Below are 17,640 nucleotides of genomic sequence, written 5' to 3' on the forward strand. Positions count from 1 at the left end.
TATGTTGGATAAGTGAGACTCTACTGTACTTGGCTTAGGAAAGGATTACCCTGCCAAACTGGCCCCAAGTTGTATTGGACTACAGTTGCTATCATCCCCTGAGGCCAGAATGCCAGATTCCTTTCAATCTGAGGGACCCGATCAAGTGTTATTATTTATGTATTTATTTACAGTATTTATATTCCGCCCTTCTCACCCCGAAGGAGACTCAGGTGGATCACATTACACATATAAGGCAAACATTCAATGCCATAACATAGAACAGAGACAGAGACAGACGCAGGTACGGGTTGGCCTCGAACTCATGACCTCTTGGTCAGAGTGATTTGTTGCAGCCGGCTGCTAACCAGCCTGCACCACAGAAGTTTTAGGGTTCTTGAAACACATTCTAGCAATAATGTGTTGCTGAAAGCTTTCATGGCTGGAATCACCAGGTTGCTGTGAGTTTTCCAGGCTGTCTGGCCATGTTCTAGAAGCATGCTGTTATGATGTTTCGCCCACATCTAAGGCAGGCAGCCTCAGAGGTTGTGAGGTCTGTTGAAAACTAGGCAACCGAGGTCTGTCTGTCTGTCTGTCTGTCTGTCTGTCTGTCTGTCTGTCTATCTATCTATCTATCTATCTATCTATCTATCTATCTATCTATCTATCTGTGGAATAATGTCTACAGTGGGAGAAAGAACCCTTGTCTGTTTGAGGCAAGGGGGAATGTTGCCATTGGTCAGGTTGAATAGCATTGAAGAGCCTTGCAGTTTCAAAGCCTGGCTGCTTCCTGCCTGGGAGAATCCTTTGTTGGGAGGTGTTGATTCCAGACAGGAAACAATCAGGGCCAGCTAACACCTCCCAACAAAGGATTCCCCCAGGCAGGAAGCAGCCAGGCTTTGAAACTGCAAGTCAATGCAGTGCTAATCAAGGTGGCCAATGGCAACATTCACACTTGCCTCGAACAGGCAAGAGTTCTTTCTCCCATCCTGGACATTCCACAGATACATAAATCCCACTTCCCAGTTTCCAACAGACCTCACAAACCTCTGAGTATGCCTGCCATAGATGTGGGCAAAATGTTATGAGAGAATGCTTCGGGAACATGGCCATACAGCCTGGGAAACTCACAGCAACCCATTGCAGTAGTGGTTTGGGCCAAAGGGAAAGAAGAACCCCAAACATACATACATACACAGTGTGTGTGTGTGTGTGTGTGTGTGTGTGTGTGTGTGTGTATAATTAGCTCTTCCTCTTAAAGTCTTAGGAGATAATTTCATAAAGTTGATGAGAAGTCACAAAAGGACAGAAAGGGCCAGACTGAAATCCCAAAAGGATTTGGCTCCAGGGTTTCACATTGCTCTTGGAGCTTTAAAACAAGCTTTTCTGGGTTGCCTTGAGTTTTCCGGGCTGTATGACCATGTTCCAGAAGCATTCTCTCCTGATATTTTGCCCACTTCTATGGCAGGCATCCTTAGAGGTAGTGAGGTCTGTTGTGAGCTTTTCCTTCATGTTGACAACTCGCATTAACATTTTATTACTTTCTTAATGGTGGAAAAAGCAAAAAATGCTCCTGGTTCAAAGAACGGGGCATTCGAGGACTATGCTCTGGATATGCGAGCCTTGAAACCAGAAAGCAGTAAGCCATTTTAAGAGGAAGGTTTCTGGAAATTGGAAATGATTTCCAATTTAAATATAATATAAATGCTGTAAATAAATAAATAAATTTCATCCTGAATATAAATGCTGTAAATAAATAAATAAATTTCATCCTGAGTCTCATGGGCTATGGTTTCGTCCTCTCTATGCCCATTTCACAGATGAGTAAAGAAAGAATAATAATCCAGGCCTGATCAAATACATCTTACGTGATTCATCTGCCAACTCATTTTAGTTTGAATCCATTCTGTGCATAATTCTGCATTGAAATAAAACAAACACGATTTGAGATTGAACCCACGATGGTGATGGCACGCATGATCTTAGACATTTCATCCCGTGTGGCGGAGACGTGCTTTTGCAAAGGTAGCACCTGCCATGAACCACAAAATTTGTATTTTTTAAAACACAACTAGCTAGCTAGCTAGATAGATAGATAGTGAAATGCTTTTGCAGAGGTAGCAACTGCAATGAGCCAAATGTGTATTAAGAATATAGCTGGAGAGACAGCAATAAAAAAACACGACACCTGACTAAACGGGGTGGGGGGTCTATGTAATCAGTTAAGTAACTGTTTAATTACTTATCCATTCAATTAATTACCCAACGTTACAGCCCAAGAAATGGGAAGGAAGGACCAGCCAAGGTTACACAATGAGTCAGCAGTGCAGGCAGTGGGGTCGTCTCTACAAACACACAAGTCGGTTTGGTATCATTTAAACCATCATGGCTTCTTTGCAAAGATTCTTGGGAATTATTTTTTGGGGAAGATATTGGGGATCCACTGTAGGAGACATCCCATGCCTCCTGCCCAGCAAGAAGCTGGTTCTCTGATTCCCTGTTACAAAAGGAAGATGCTTTGAACCAGTTTCCAGTCCACGATGTAGACTGGTCCTCTGTGCAGCCACGCAAACCCTTTCCTGATGCGTGTTTGTCTCTGACCTCTGCCTTGGCTCAAAAACTAGTCCACCATATTCCTTCCCTTCATTCACAGCCGACTCGAGAAACCTCCTTTCCTAGTAACCTCATTACTTTTAACTTTCCCCTCAAAATCAAACTGATGGATCAGAAAATTCCAGGCTGCAAAAGAGGTTGCTGTCTGATTTGATTCTGTGCTGATGGAAATCCACCAACTTCTAAATGGAAAAACTGGAAATATGAGGAAAAAAGAAGGAAGATCTGGGAGAGATCTAAATTCTTGCTCTTCCAGAGCATTTCAACGGTTCAAAGGAGATATACCTGGCTGGAGAGGTAGTTCAAAGAGAATTAAGACATCTAGAACAGTGGATAAAGGCTATGTCATATACGACCCCCCCCCCCCCCAAATTCGGTTCGACCACCAATAATCTGCAACCGCCCAATTGCTCAGGATAGGATATGTATTTAATATTTATTGGTCTCCAAAAGGGAAACAGAATTCATACAAGATCAAGAGGTAAGGTGGAAACATCAGAACCCCCCACTCAATATCATATATATATATATATATATATATATATATATATATATATATCTCTCACAGCGTTTTCAACATACAGGTGACATCACAACGCGTTGCCATGGAAAATGACATTATGTATTACAAGATCAAAGATGTTGAAGCAAAGTGGAGACACATATTCCCCATTTTGATGGCAAGCCAGAGAAAACGAGAAAGGGAGGGGGCAGGAAATATATCTTTTTTAAAAAAGGAGGGGAAGGCTTTTATTTTTACAAATAAAATAAACAAATTGCCCTTTCACGAAAAATGCACAAGACCAAAGCCAAACACCCATTTTGTCCGTGCAACACATTTTTCTCCCACTGTTCCTCCCCATCACCAAAAAGAGAAGGAAAAGGTGAACACATTCAGTGCAAAGTTTCTGGTTCCAAACCCACCATTTGATTGTTAAGGACCTTCAGCTAGAATAAGCTCAAATATAAAGAGTGGGGGGGGGGGGGGGAACCGTGCTACAATTAATATTATGAAAGGGGGCGGTTGGAAAAATTAAGATCTTCTATGCTCACCCCCACCCCACCACCACCACACACACCTTGCCCATCAAAGCAACAATTTCAGATGTATAGCACACTATAAAATAAATTTGATGCAAACACACACACACAATTCTCGCTGGCCTTGGCGTAGGCAAAAATTGGATTCTAGTGAGAAAGGATACAAGATCAATTCCCGTCCAATCCATCTATCCTCCCCTGCAACCATAAGGGGGGGAAAACATATTAACATAATATCCTGCAAATCATACAAGGGGATAATTCCAATTTATCCTATCTTCAAAAAAACACATAAACTAGTTTTCCTTTTAAGATCAAATACATATATGCATATACACAGAGACGTCTCCAAACATGCACAAAAGGTTATATAAGTTAGTTCGTATTTAAATACATATTTCCAGTGGCAAACCTTGTCGCAGAAGTGAGGTCTGGTGTGGTATAAAATATCTCAAGGAATAAAAATAAAATAAAAAATAGGATCTCTCTCCACCCCCCTCTGCTCCCCCCCTCCCTTTAAGACGTATGATGCAGGTTGTCAACAGTCTCTTCTTGAAAAACTGCAAACCCACCTACCCACCCACCCACCCTCCCCTCCTTCTCCCTCGCTGTCTCACTCCCCCCTTTTCCTCCTCCAACCACTATCTCTCCTTTTTGCCAATGCTATGTAACAGGGCTTTGAAAAAAGGTATGTCTCTCTATGTACGGCCCAGCTGCCTATTCCTTCAGCCCATCTCAATGGAAACCCTGGGCTGGATTTTTGTGAATGGAGGGTCACATGACCTAGTCTAGGTTCTTTGTCCCTGTTTCTTGAATAAACAACAGGTGAAGGGGGGGATTAACACGTATATATCGAGATATCCAGGTGGAGTTCAGAATATATATATATATATATATATATATATATATATATATATATATATAAAAAGGGGAAATATATATATATTGGGCAGATCTCAATATGCTTACTAAAACATACACGCACACACACATATTCTCTTGAATCAATTCCAGTTCCATCCACTATGACACATGCATCTAAGAAGCCCCCCCTCCCATAGCCCCCCCAACAGCATCCAAAATTGACAGGCTAGAAAAAAATAGCTCTCACCATTATGAATCTTTCAGCAGGACCTTGCCTTTTTATGAATGAATCCCAATGCAAATGGCTTTGATTCACAAACAAATAGACCCCCACCCTCTTTTTTTTTTTTTGGGGTGGGATTGAATTTCATTCATAAAAAAAAGAACCCACCTTCAAGAAACCCTCAATGAAACAAGAATACATTCTGATAACATTGCACCTACAGGGACTACAAGCACCATTTTTAAAAGGGCAAATAATTACAGCTAGCACAGGGAAGTGTGCTTTTATATATATGTATATATAAAATACCAGTCAAATGACAACAAAGATAAAATAGAAACCATACCCGAGAAAAACAGGTCTTCAAAGCATGCTGATTTTTATGAATGGGAAATGATACCTTCTGGTCTCTCCTCTGCAATCTCTCTCATTACTAAGCAAAGAGGGGGAGGATGAAATAATAACACCCCCCCCCTTTTGTGATTTATAGATGCATTTTGCAAGAAGGAAAAAAGGGGGGGAATCTCCTTCTGTAGCTCTACCTATGTATATTTATATATCTCAGAAGAATGACTCACTGTGAATCGAGCTGGCGCGTTAGGGTCGCATTAGCACGTTGAAAGAACTGCACCCCCTCTCAATTAATTAGAATGTTATATGCATATACAGATAGAGAGATCCCCAGATAGAAGTGAAATAGGAGAGCTTGCCGTTATCATAAAGAGGATGAGAAACTAGCAGCCATTTTCCGCCAGCTAGTACAAATTAGCATCCTTTCTACATATAACCCCCACCCCCTCCATGGTATCCTCTTTGCCCCCACTTTCCCTCTGCCCACCTTTTCCCACCGCCTCCTTTTCCTCCCTCCTCCTCTCCCCACTTGGCACCTGTTCTGGATCCCTTCTTAGCCCAAAACTCATACTAACCAAAAAAACAGGATGCAAAGACTGGGTCTCTTACACTGATGTTGCAGGGCCAGAAGCTTTTTTATTTTAAAAAGCTGGGATGGGGGGTGGGGGTGGAATCCAAAGCTAAGAAAGAAAGAGAGAAAAAGGTTTCCACCTGGTCCTAATGCCCTGGAAGAAAGAATCTGGAGGAGAGAAAAAAGAGAGAGAGATCAAAAGGAGGAAGGGAAAAGGATGCCACAGATGGATGTAGACCAAGAATATTGGATTTTGTCATTTTCTGGTTTCAAGGGAAGTTGCCTATCAAGGGATTCAGAGGTTTCAGAAGTGGTCCTGATCCAATTGCAGCTCCCTTTTCCTTGCAAAAGCCATTATGATTGGGGTGCTTGAGCGCACTTCCTTTTCAGATCTTAACTACTAGATGCTGCATGGAGATCTGGTTCAAGTCAGGAGAAAAAGAAGATTCAGGATGTGGTTGGGGAAAGATATTTGATGCATAGACCATATATATATATATATATATGCCAGACCACTGATTCACCAGGTGAATCAGCGGCCTGGCATGCACACCTACCAGATTATGGCAACGCAGAGCAGGATAAATATGTCTGTGTGACATGGTAGGGCAAGAAGAGGGAATCCATCTTGGTTCTAACTAGTCACTCTTGTTGTTTATAGAAACAGGTGACTGAAAGGTATTAAGAGATAACCAAGCAGTGGTAGGTTCCTTTTGAATACAGTACGACCCCTAGATTCATGGAACTGGTATGCATGTCAGACAAAACAGGCCCTCGCTAGGCATTATCTAGATCAGTGGTTCCCAACCTTTTTTTAACCAGGAGCCACTTAACCAGGGATCACTTTGACCAGGGATCACTCTCCAACATTATTACCAAAAGGGTTATGAATCAAGTTTTGGTCAACTTTAGGTTCGTTTTGGTTATTTGGGGTGCTAATTCAGAAAACTGCATTGGATAGACCACATCCGCTCTAGTTTCTGATACAGAACGTATGCCATCCAGTAGTCGCCATCTGCTCGGCCACAGAAAACTGTATTTAATCATCTTGAGCTGATGTGGTCTATCCAAGGCAATTTTCTGAATCAGCACCTCAAATAGCACCTTCTCGCGGCAACTCCAGGGGCACTCCAGGTGGCCAGATTCTGGTCGAGGGACATTTAGTATGGTGCTAGGTTTTCAAATTTGTGGTTACTAAATTCATTACAATTGTACCCTCGGTTTCACTTCTGATATGACAAATAAATAAATACCGCAGGAAAAGGTCTAAAAATGAAGACACCAAGGTGTCCCCGCTTCCAGGCACCACATGGAACGGCTCTGCTCAGGGGGAGGGAGGAGGAGAAACAGCAGTCAGGAGGCTTTTGTCGCACTTTTTGTGGATAGTCAGCTTCTTCCCTACCAACATCCCTGTTGCCTCGGCACTATAAGACGGTTTCGCAAGGCCAGTTGCTCTCATTGCAACGATGTAGTAACCGTGAGGCTGCGGATCATATTTTAGTTTTTGGGACCATTGGTGGTCTACGGACCACAGGTTGGTAATCACTGTTCTAGATCCTCCAATGCGATTTTATGCTATTCTAGGGCCGGAAGTCTTTCATTACAATAAAGTCTGCTTTTACTCATGGTTTTGCAAACCACCTAAAGTTCAAGAACATATCGCCTTGAACTAAATAGTATTTAGAAATAGAAATAGTGCCATAAAATATACAGCATGGCCTCTCGTATAAGTAGAGGATATATTCCCGGATATAAATTCAATCAATCAATGACTCAATCTCATTGACCCCTAAGCACTGATTATGATTGATTGACTGGTTGATTGATTGAATTTATATCCAGGAACATAAGCCCTGCACAAACTGGGGTCATACTGTATACAGTATATCTTTTGTCAGGAGAGAATGCTTCTGAAACATGGCCATACAGCCCAGAAAACTCACAGAAACTCACAGATTGAACTGGATTATAGACCAGTTCAATTAGCAATATATGAGTCTACACTGGCCATATAATACAGTTCAAACAAAATTATATAGCAGTATAGATGGGGCCTTATATGATGCAGATTGAAATGGATTGTATGAATCTACACTGCCATATAATCCAGTTCAATGCAGTTAATCTGCATTCTCAACCCGGATTATATGGCAGTGCAGATGGGGCCTCACTCCTAAGCATAGATTGTGGCTGGTTGATTGATTTATATGCAGGGTGCAGAATGCAAGGAGGGACCCAGAGATTTTTTTGTTCATTATTTTATTGAAACATCTATTCCCTCCCACCCCCAAACAGAACATTCCATGCTATATTATATCTGAGTTGCTGTGAGTTTTCCGGGCAGTCTGGCCATATTCCAGAAGCATTCACTCCTGACGTTTCACCCACATCTGTGACAGGCACACTCAGAGGTTGTGAGGTCTGTTGGAAACTAGGCAAGTGGGTTTTATATATCTGTGGAATGACAAGGGTGGGAGAAAGAACTCTTGTCTGCCTGAAGCAAGTGTAAATGTTGCAATTGGCCAGCTTGAATAGCATTGGAATAGCCTTGCAGTTTTAGAGCCTGGCTGCTTCCTACCTGGGGGAATCCTTTGTTGGGAGGCGTTAACTGACTCTGCAGGAGACAAGAGTTCTTTCTTCCAACCTGAACATTCCACACACACACACACACACACACACATATATATATAAACTCCATTTGCCTAGTTTCCAACAGACCTCACAACCTCTGAGGATGTATGCAATAGATGTGGGCAAACCGTCAGGAGAGAATGTTTCTGAAACATGGCCAAACAACCCGGAATCTCAAGGTCTGAGGCTCCACAGCCACCTAAGCATCTACCGCCAAGACACTACACTTGGAGAACCATCATCCTCAAGCTGCGTGGGATCGCCTCACGCATACAGCCTGGAAAACTCACAGCAAACCAATGATTCTGGCCATGAAAGCCTTTGACAACTATATTATATTGTTGGGGATTTAAGGTCAATTTCGGTCCTGAAAGCAATCTCGTGCTGCCTTGCAAAATTCATCTCGGAGGCCCTGCACCAGGTTCCATCTACACTGCAGTTTGTCACCGCTTTAATTGCCACAATGTTATAGAATGGTGAGAGGTGTAATTTTACAAAGTTTTAGTTGTTCGACATCCAGCAACAAACTACAAATCCCAGTATTCCCTTCCAGCAGTTATGAGTGGGATCAGACAGGTATGTATACATATCTTCTCCCTGGAGGTGACTCAAAAGACCTATAAATCATCCTGGTGACACTTACCTTAAGGCAGATCCTTGTGAGAAGAGCAGGGCATACTTCTGTCTAAAAATGCAGAGGGCCAGCATGCTAGAGTAAAACATTGGAGGACCAAGGTTTGAATGGCCATTTAGCCCTGGAAATCAACCGGGTGGCTTTGGGTTACTCACATTGTAAAATTAATGCAGTTTGGCAGCACATTGACTGCCATGGCTCACTGCTAGGGAATCATGGGAGTTGTAGTTTTACAAGGTCTTTAGCCTACTCTGCTGAAGAATGCTGGTGTTTCATCAAAATGCAACCCCCATGACTTCCTAGCATTGAGCCAAAGTGGTAACAAACTGCATTCACTCCTAGGTTAGATACAGAAAATATATTTACCTTGTACATATTTTTATACAGAAGAGGCTCTGTCAATCATCCTCCCTGGAAGGCAGGGCTGAGGGGGCGGAGCGTCCGTTGCATCCGTTGAGGCCCCGCCCACTCGTTCTATTCCCCCAGCTCCGCCCGGGAGCAGCCGCAGAGCCAGGCGGTGAGTGGGAGGGGCCTCAATTTGGAGGGGGTGGCGCTTGCCCCGCAAGGGGGAGGAGTCACAGGCGAAGGGGCGTGGCCGCCCTGGACAAGGTGTAAGTGGGGAAAGTGGGGGGTGTTCAATCAGCAAGTGTGTGTGAGGAGGGGAAAGGGTGGGGCTGTTGATATTTTGCTTTGCCTTCTGGAATGCATCTGCACTGTAGAATGGATGCAATTTGATTCCACTTTAACTGCCATGGCTCAGAGGTCACATCTACACTGTAGAATGAATGCAGTTTGGTACCACTTTAACTTTTATGCCTCAATGCTGTGAAATCTCATGTCCATACCAGGCAAGATTCTGGAAAAGATCATTAAAGAAGTGTTCTGCAAAGACTTATTAGGTCGTCGAAGGCTTTCATGGCCAGAATCACAGGGTTGTTGTGTATTTTCCAGGCTGTATGGCCATGTTCCAGAAGCATTCTCTCCTGACATTTCGTCCACATCTATGGCAAGCATCCTCAGAGGTTGTGAGGTATGAGGATGCCTACCATAGATGTGGGCGAAACGTCAGGAGAGAATGCTTCTGGAACATGGCCATACAGCTCAGAAAACACACAACAACCACACTTAGGTCATCGCTGATAGTCAACATGGATTTATCAAAAACAAGTCAAGCCAGACTAATCTAATCTCTTTTTTCGATAGAGTTACAAGCTGGGTAGAGACAGGGAATGCTGTGGTTGGAGTGTATCTGGATTTCAGGACGGCCTTCCTTTGACAAGATCCCCTATGACCTTCTGGCAAACAAACTAGTCAAATGTGGGCTACGCAAAACTACGGTTAGGTGGATCTGTAATTGGTTAAGTGAATGGACCCAAAGGGTGATTCTCATCATCCTCGTCATCCTGGAAAGAAATGATGAGTGGAATGACATCAGCAAGGTTCTGTCCTGGGCCTGGCTTTGTTCAATATCTTTATTAATGACTTAGATGAAGGGTTAGAAAGCATGATCACCAAGTTTGCAGATGACACCAAATTGGGAAGGAGAGCTAATACTCTAGGAGACACGAGCAGAATCCAAAACGATTCACAGATTAGAGAAATAATTGGCCAAAAACGAACAAAATGAATTTCAACTGGGTCAAATGCAAGATACTCCACTTAGGCAGAAAAAGTGAAATGCAAAGATACAGAATGGGGACACCTGGATCAACAGCAGGACATGTAAAAAGATCTTGGAATCCTTAGGGTCATCAAGTTAAACATGAGCCAACAATGATTCGGCAGCTTAAAAAGCCAATGAGACTTTGGAGTCTAGTGTCTAGATCCAGGAAAGTCATGCTCCCACTCTATTCTGCTTTGGCCAAACCACACCTGGAATCACACTGTCCAGTTCTGGACATCACAATTTAAGGGAGATGTTGACAAGCTGGAATGTGTCTAGAGGAGGGTGAATCAAATGATCACGGGTCTGGAGAACAAGCCCTATGAGGATCCATTTAAAGAGCTGGGCATATTTAGCCTGCAGAAGAGAAGGCTGAGAGGAGACCTGATGAGAGCCATGTATCAAGATATGAGGAAAAGTCATAGGGAGGAGGGAGCAAGCTTGTTTTCTGCTGCCCTGGAGACTAGGACGCGATGGAACAATGGCTTCAAACTACAGGAAAGGAGTTAGGACATTAGGAAGAACTTCCTAACTGTGAGAGCTGTTCAGCAGTGGAAATCTCTCTCTGCCCCTCTCTGCCTCTCTCTCTGAGTGTGGTAGAGGGTCCCTCTTTGAAGGCTTTTAAACAGAGGCTGGATGACCATCTGTCGGGAGTGCTTTGAATGTGATTTTACTGCTTCTTGGCAGAAAGGGGTTGGACTAGATGCCCCATGAGGCCTCTTCCAACTGTATGATCCTATGAAATCAATGGGGTTGTATTTCGGTGAGGCACCAGCATTTTTTGGCAGTGAAGGTCAAAACGTATAGCTCCCATGATTCAACAGCATTAAGCCACAACATCTAAACTGGTGTTAAACTGCATTAATTCTGCAGTGCAGCTACATTGCAGATACATTCCCCATGCCACCTGTCTTCACGTTTTGCATTCCTCCTTGTCATGCTGTTTCTCTTTCCGTCCTTAGGATGACTTTATATAATGGGCAATGTCCAATCAGAAACCACACAAGAATCAGAGTCTGCCAAAGACGGGGAGGAGAAAGCCAACCCGGAAAGAAGCAAGCCGGATCGAGTCCAGAGTAGCAGCACCAAGCATGACTCGGGGAACCCCAGCCCCGAGGCCCCGGAGCCGAAAGCAGCCAGTCCGCCTCTGAGCAGTGAACCAGGTGGCGGAGACAGGCAGGCAGGGGCTGCAGAAATGGGGAAGAACCATTCCAAAAAATCCAAGCTGAAGCTCTCCTCCATGTGGGCCCAGAACGCGGCTAGTGGCGGGATGAAGGAGGCCAGCCTCTGCGATCAGGACACGGGGGCAGAGAAGCGGGGACTGGCTTGCCTCAGCCGAGCTGACCTCCAGGGTGGGCAGACTTTGGGGAACATCTTCCAAGAGGAGCCCAAAGGGTTGAAGGCAGCCTTGAGGCCTCCTCAGGGGGCTGGCGCAGAGGCAAGAGACTTGGGCGCCAAACGAGCACCAGCGAAAGGGAAGGGCAAGCCGGAGGGCGGCCATCCTGACAAGAACACAGAGGGTCCACTGCTCCTTCAACCGGAGAAGCTGGCAGAACTGGACCGAGCTGTAGAAGCACCCAAAGATATGGTTGAAAGAGAGGTTTGTTGGACTCAACACACAGAAGCCTGTGCCAAGGAATACCTAGAGAATGAGGAGCAAGTGTCAGAAGCTTCAATCAAGAAGCAGGCGGTGGCCATGACGGAGAAAACAGAATCGTCAAAGATGATCGAAGAAGTTTTGGTGGGCCCTAGATCTCTGAATGAGAGGAGCCCAAACAGCCCATCTCCTTTCAGCTGCATGGTCCTGCCTGGAGGGAAGAAGGCCTTTCTGTCATGGATCCAGAAGGAGAAAGAACAAACGTGCCACCGGGACAATGCGCCGGGGCGGGAAGGAGACTCCAAGGACCCGGCTTTGGTTGCCCTGCTTCCTGAGGAGCTGGCCAATGCTTCAAGTGGCCCCATAGAAAGGTCCCAAGCCGTCAGAAATGAGACCAAGGCTGAGCTGAAGTACGAAGGTCTGGGAGCAGAAGCCGTCAGTTCCGAAACGATGCAGGAGCTGCTGGAGAAAGGCCTGAACTTCCTGTACAAAGTGACCATCCAGCCGGGGCAGTGGCCGCCCAGCATCAAGGCAGTCAAGCAGAAGCCTAGCGTCATCTCCTCCGGCATCTCCTATGCCGACGTTCTGAAGCAGTGCCCTCAGAAGAAATCCCCTGCCGGGCCCCCAGTGTTGCCGAAAGCACTGAACCACCTCACCGCTGCAGGCAAGAAGCTGCCCTCCTTCAAAGGCCTGGAGCGGAGCAACCCGGAGGACTTTTCTTCCCTCAGCCACTTGTTCCTGGAGCACTTCAAGAAAGTCACCCCGCCTAAGGAGCCCACCACCTCCCATGCTCCCATGCAGCAAATGGTCACCTTCTTTGAGGAATTCTCTCCCAGCAACACCAAGCGGACCGAGTGGCAAAGACCCCGACCGCCAACCCCATACCCTCAACGCCGCAAAACTCAGGGAAGAAAGCTACCCAAATTTGGCACCGCCATGTCACAGGTTGTTGCCTTCCTAGAGAGCGACCCAAAGTGTGACTGGCTCCTCCATGATGACAGCCAGGCCTCCTTGGATGAGGCCATGGTGGCAGCTGAGGAAGGAGGCAAGGAGCACTTGGAACCACCTGTTGGTGTTAACAAAGGGGCCGAGGAAGCACCAAGCTCTTCTCCACCTGTTGCATCCCTCTCATTGGCTTGGGAAATTTCAACAGAAGTGGATGAGACTCCCCAGAGGTCACGCAGGAGGCTACAGGGTCTGGAAGAAGGTGCAAAAGAAACGTCGCCACTCAAGATCGGTCCCTTTAGCACTGCCTGGGGCCTCAGTTGTCCATTGGCGCCTACGCAGTCTCTCCAAAAGGAAGAAGATGTCGTGATGCCGCTGCTCAACCCTGTTCCTCATTCTTCCAGGGAAGTGTTGGAGGTGCCCAGCCCTGCCGCCTCAGCCCCTAGATCTCTCTGTGTCTCTATTGGACTGATACCGGATCAAAAAACGCCAGCTGCAGTTCAGGCGAGGCCCAAGATCCGAAAACAAGGCTCTACCACTCCAAAATCTAAAGAGAAACTCAAAGCTTCAGGGCAACCCAAAGCTAAGCCGCCTAAGGGGAAAGGGCAAAAGCAGTGGCCCCGAGGTTATGGCATGACCTCCCCTCTGAGATTAGAAGGGGTCCCTCTCTTCCCACCTTTTGAAAAGGTTGCACGACCTTTCTATTTTGGAGAGCCACTGGTGAGTTTAGTTGCTCTGGTTGAGCTGCATTTGAGTGCTGCTATCTGGTTGTTCTTACCTTGTCCTTTGAGGATAGATTTTCATATTATTTTGATCTTTACCAGTCTGGTTTAGGACAGTTTATAAAAACAGACCTGCTAGCACTATTCTATAAGAAAGTAGCACATTGTTTATCAGCTAGAATCCTAGTTGCTTAGTTCCATTTGGAGTAGACTTACTCAGTCTGTTGCTGAATGAAATCTCTAGTTAGGACTTGCAAAAGAATTGAGGCCTATAAATAATACATTAGAGAGAAGTTATATTTAATACTAGCCTGGGGATCCGGTGGTGCCTGGGTTATTTGAAAAAGGCCTTGTTTGTTTTTGGATGTTAGGTAATATCAGTTTGGTCATATGTTACGCTATTTGTTAGAAAAAAAACCCTCAGTCTTTCCTGTTGCTTTTTATGAATGCTTCCATTAGAAAATGCATAAGGATGTGAGTGAACTACAATTCCCAAAAATCTTGGATCAATCCTCTCCAAACCCACCAGTATGCACAGTTGGCCATTTTGGGTCTGTGTGCCAAATTTGGCCCAAATCAGTCATCTGCTGGATTCAGTGTTCTCTCAATACAGGTGAACTATAAGTCTCTAATGCCAATGTCAATCATCCCCAAACCCCGTCAGTATGCAAAGTTGGCTGTGTGGGTATATGTGCCAACTTTGGTCCAGATCTGTCATTAGCTGGGTTGTGCTTTCTGGATAAGGGTGAACTATAACTCCCATATGCCAAGGACAATCACCCCCAAACCAAGCCTGTATGCAGTTGGCCATGTTGGGTCTGCATGCCAAGTGTGGTCCAGATCCATCATCTGCTGAGTTCAGTGTTCTTTGTATACTGGTGAACTGTGACTCCTGGATGCCAAGTTCAATCACACCCAAACCCCGCCAGTATACAAAGTTGGCCATGTTGGGTCTGTGTGCCAAGTTTGGTCCATATCTGTCATTGGTGGGATAAAGAATGCTCTTAGATTGCAGGTGAACTATACATCCAGTCCCTACAACTCCTATAAATCATGGTGAATTCTCCCCAAACTGCTCTAGTATGTATATTCAGTTGCTGATCAATTCCTGTTTGCTGTGTGACATAGAATTTTTTTTAAAAAGGGTTAAGGGAGAGGCAGTGGGCGGGATCATGCAAATTCCACACAATGGAGAGAGAAAGGAACCTTGGGATGTGGTGCTCGCTGTAACCTGCAATGTCCTTGGGGGGAAGGCTTTGGTGGCTCCTCAGCACTATGAATTAAAACTGTTTGTGGAGACAGGAGGCTGTCTTTGTAAGCGGACACCCCACCACATACACACATACAGATTTTCACCTTTATTTTGTGTATTTAGATTTGTATAGAAAAGGTAAAGGTTTCCCCTGATGTTAAGTCCAGTCATGTCTGACTCTGGGGGTTGGTGGTCATCTCCATTTCTAAGCCGAAGAGCCGGTGTTGTCCGTAGACACCTCCAAGGCCATGTGACCTGCATGACTGCATGGAGCGCCATTACCTTCCTGCCGGAGCAGTACCTATTGATCTACTCACATTGGCATGTTTTTGAACTGCTAGGTTGGCAGAAGCTGGAGCTAACAGCAGCCGCTCACGCTGCTCCTAGGGTTTGAACCTGGGACCTTTCAATCTGCAAGTTCAGCAGCTCAGTGCTTTAACACACTTCGCCACCGGGGCTCTTATATTAGATTTGTATACGTGATATTTAAAAAACATCAAAATGCCCAAAAGGCCTTTTTGAACCCACAGTATGTTGACAAGCAGTTCAGTCTCTCCATCTTCTGTATCTGACCCAATGCTTCAACTCAATTCAGGGATAGAGGAACAGTCCAGAGGAAACAAGTTCTGTTGAATAGAGGTTGTGATGGCTAGAGGGAGGAAATGCATGACTGGGGCTGGAACCCTTCTGAAGCAGGTCTGGAGCAGCACAGAACAAAGCTGCACCTGTGACACTCTTTATAGATATTTGAAGAGTGTCACCCCTCATTCTTCTCTTCATCAGGATGAACATGCCAGTTCCTTCAACCTTTCAGTGTACATTTTGTCCTCCATACATCCTTTTCTTGTTACTCTTCTCTGAACCCACTGTAGCTTGTCCGTATCTTTTCTAAAAATGAAGTCCTCTGAACTTAATGTGCTATTCCAAATAAACTTTGACTAATATAGTGGGAAGTGTCACTTCTCTCTTGCGGTTTGATGGCCACAGCAGTGCCTTCCAGGTCTTGGCTGAAGGGGAGAGCTGCATATGTGATCTTGTAAAGGTACCCTGGTTATTAACAGAAGAATATGAATAAGCTGAACTTTGTGTGCAGGAAGAGCACATGCCAAAGTTTTAAGCAAGGGCATCCTTTTTTTTCGTCCAGGAGACACCTCTTTCTCTGGACAAACCAGCTGGTATCGAACAGGATGCAACCTCAGCCCAGGACAAACCTGTGCAAGACCGAGAGGCCGACCAGTCTCCTGCGCACCATTGGCCGGCTTTCCAGGTGGCAAATTCTTGTTCCATGAAGTGCTATTGTAAACACCGGGATCAGAGGAAGCTGCCCAAGAACGTCATGGCTTGGTGAGCAGGAATGTGCCTGGTACTGTATAGCTATGTGGCTGAGAAGGAAAAGCAGTGCAATCTGCACCACAAGTAATTTCTGCCGGTTTAATAATCATGGCTTCCTCTTGACAATTGCTGAGGATTGTAATTTAATGAGGATGTTAAGAAAGGAGATCTTCACACCCTACCCAGTGCAGTAGGTGAGGTGCAGTCCTCCAAAGTCTCCTGGGGGTCATAATATGTCCCCTTAGCCTCCCACATTTCCCAACCCCAATGCAAGTCTTTCCCTAGTAACCACCCCCGTGTTTTCTAATGCGCAAACTCCAGATGTTGCTTAGCAACTACCCACACAGCTTCTTCCCCAGTCCTGGCTATATGACTTCGGACCAGTGGTTCTGACCCCTTTGTGGGTCACAGATCCCCTCGTTTGTATTTCCACCAAAATCTAAATGCAATAGGAATCAAAGGAGGGAAAAACATTCTTTAACATAAGGTTCACAATGTTGTTGAAGGCTTTCATGGCCGGAATCACTGGGTTGCTGTGAGTTTTCTGAGCTGCATGGCCATGTTCCACAAGCATTCTTTCCTGATGTTTCACCCACATCTATGGCAGGCATCCTCAGAAGTTGTGAGGTCTACCACTGAGGATGCCTGCCCTAGATGTGGGTGAAATGTCAGGAGAAAATGCTTCTGGAACATTGCCATGCAGCCCAGAAAACTCACAGCAACGCAAACTAGGTTCACAGCTTAAGAAGCCTGTTTTAGACTACGCAAATGCATACGCAGCACAGGGCCCATCAACTATACTATTCTATAAGTCCCAGAAGATATAATAAACAGAGGCTTCTTGGAGTTGTAGTTTGGGGGATCTGAAAAGTCCCAAATCAGTGAGAATTTATATCAGGTAAAAACAAGGTGCTCACGATTAATTGGGCAGACTACAATTCACCCACGAAGGGTGTAGATGTGCACAGAAGCTGTTCTATTCATCCACACCATTCCTGTTTTCCTTTTAATCCTTCCCCTGCAGGCTCAACCCCTCCACCAACCATTTGGCAGAACCGCCCTGGGTTGCTACTGCCATGTTGGCTGTCTCCCTGGTTGCTGGGACCAAGTTCTGCCTGGACTCTTTCGACCAACAACATGTTGCCAAGGAGGACTGAAGCTCCCTGCCCCTTCCCCAGGCCTACTCAACAATAAAACTTGTATACCACCTGCCTGACATTGC

At 45.3% G+C, this 17,640-nt stretch overlaps 2 protein-coding genes across 7 annotated transcripts in view; one reads left to right on the forward strand and one right to left on the reverse strand.

Moving 5' to 3' along the window:
• The window catches only part of spred3 (sprouty related EVH1 domain containing 3), a 35,804-nt gene extending 26,391 nt beyond the window's left edge, over nucleotides 1–9,413 (reverse strand). Inside the window, exon 1 of one of the 5 annotated variants that reach the window (XM_008119936.3) lies at nucleotides 9,274–9,413. The gene's annotated coding sequence lies outside the window, so the exon portion shown is untranslated. The other 4 variants (XM_008119937.2, XM_008119938.3, XM_062962386.1 and 1 more) reach the window with 4 other exon arrangements.
• On the forward strand, nucleotides 9,375–17,634 carry ggn (gametogenetin). 2 transcript variants are annotated; one of them, XM_062962384.1, is made up of 4 exons: nucleotides 9,375–9,424; nucleotides 11,533–13,832; nucleotides 16,231–16,430; nucleotides 17,443–17,634. In XM_062962384.1, exons 2-4 carry the CDS (start codon nucleotides 11,547–11,549, stop codon nucleotides 17,573–17,575), a joined length of 2,619 nt encoding a protein of 872 aa, XP_062818454.1. In that variant the 5' UTR covers nucleotides 9,375–9,424; nucleotides 11,533–11,546; the 3' UTR covers nucleotides 17,576–17,634. The 2 variants fall into 2 exon arrangements, with proteins under 2 accessions (XP_062818454.1, XP_008118141.2); XM_008119934.3 differs by having other exon boundaries at nucleotides 9,399–9,518.
• Nucleotides 17,635–17,640: the final 6 nt, after the last annotated feature.

Source organism: Anolis carolinensis, unplaced genomic scaffold, assembly GCF_035594765.1.
Source record: "Anolis carolinensis isolate JA03-04 unplaced genomic scaffold, rAnoCar3.1.pri scaffold_10, whole genome shotgun sequence".
Classification (NCBI taxonomy): domain Eukaryota; kingdom Metazoa; phylum Chordata; class Lepidosauria; order Squamata; family Dactyloidae; genus Anolis; species Anolis carolinensis.

Excerpts from the sequence above, each read along its gene's own strand:
- ggn (XM_062962384.1), top strand. The coding sequence starts at position 11,547 with ATGGGCAATGTCCAATCAGAAACCACACAAGAATCAGAGTCTGCCAAA. Across the intron at positions 13,833-16,230 it reads TCTATTTTGGAGAGCCACTG|GAGACACCTCTTTCTCTGGA; the intron begins GTGAGTTTAGTT and ends TTTTTCGTCCAG. Across the intron at positions 16,431-17,442 it reads CCCAAGAACGTCATGGCTTG|GCTCAACCCCTCCACCAACC; the intron begins GTGAGCAGGAAT and ends CTTCCCCTGCAG.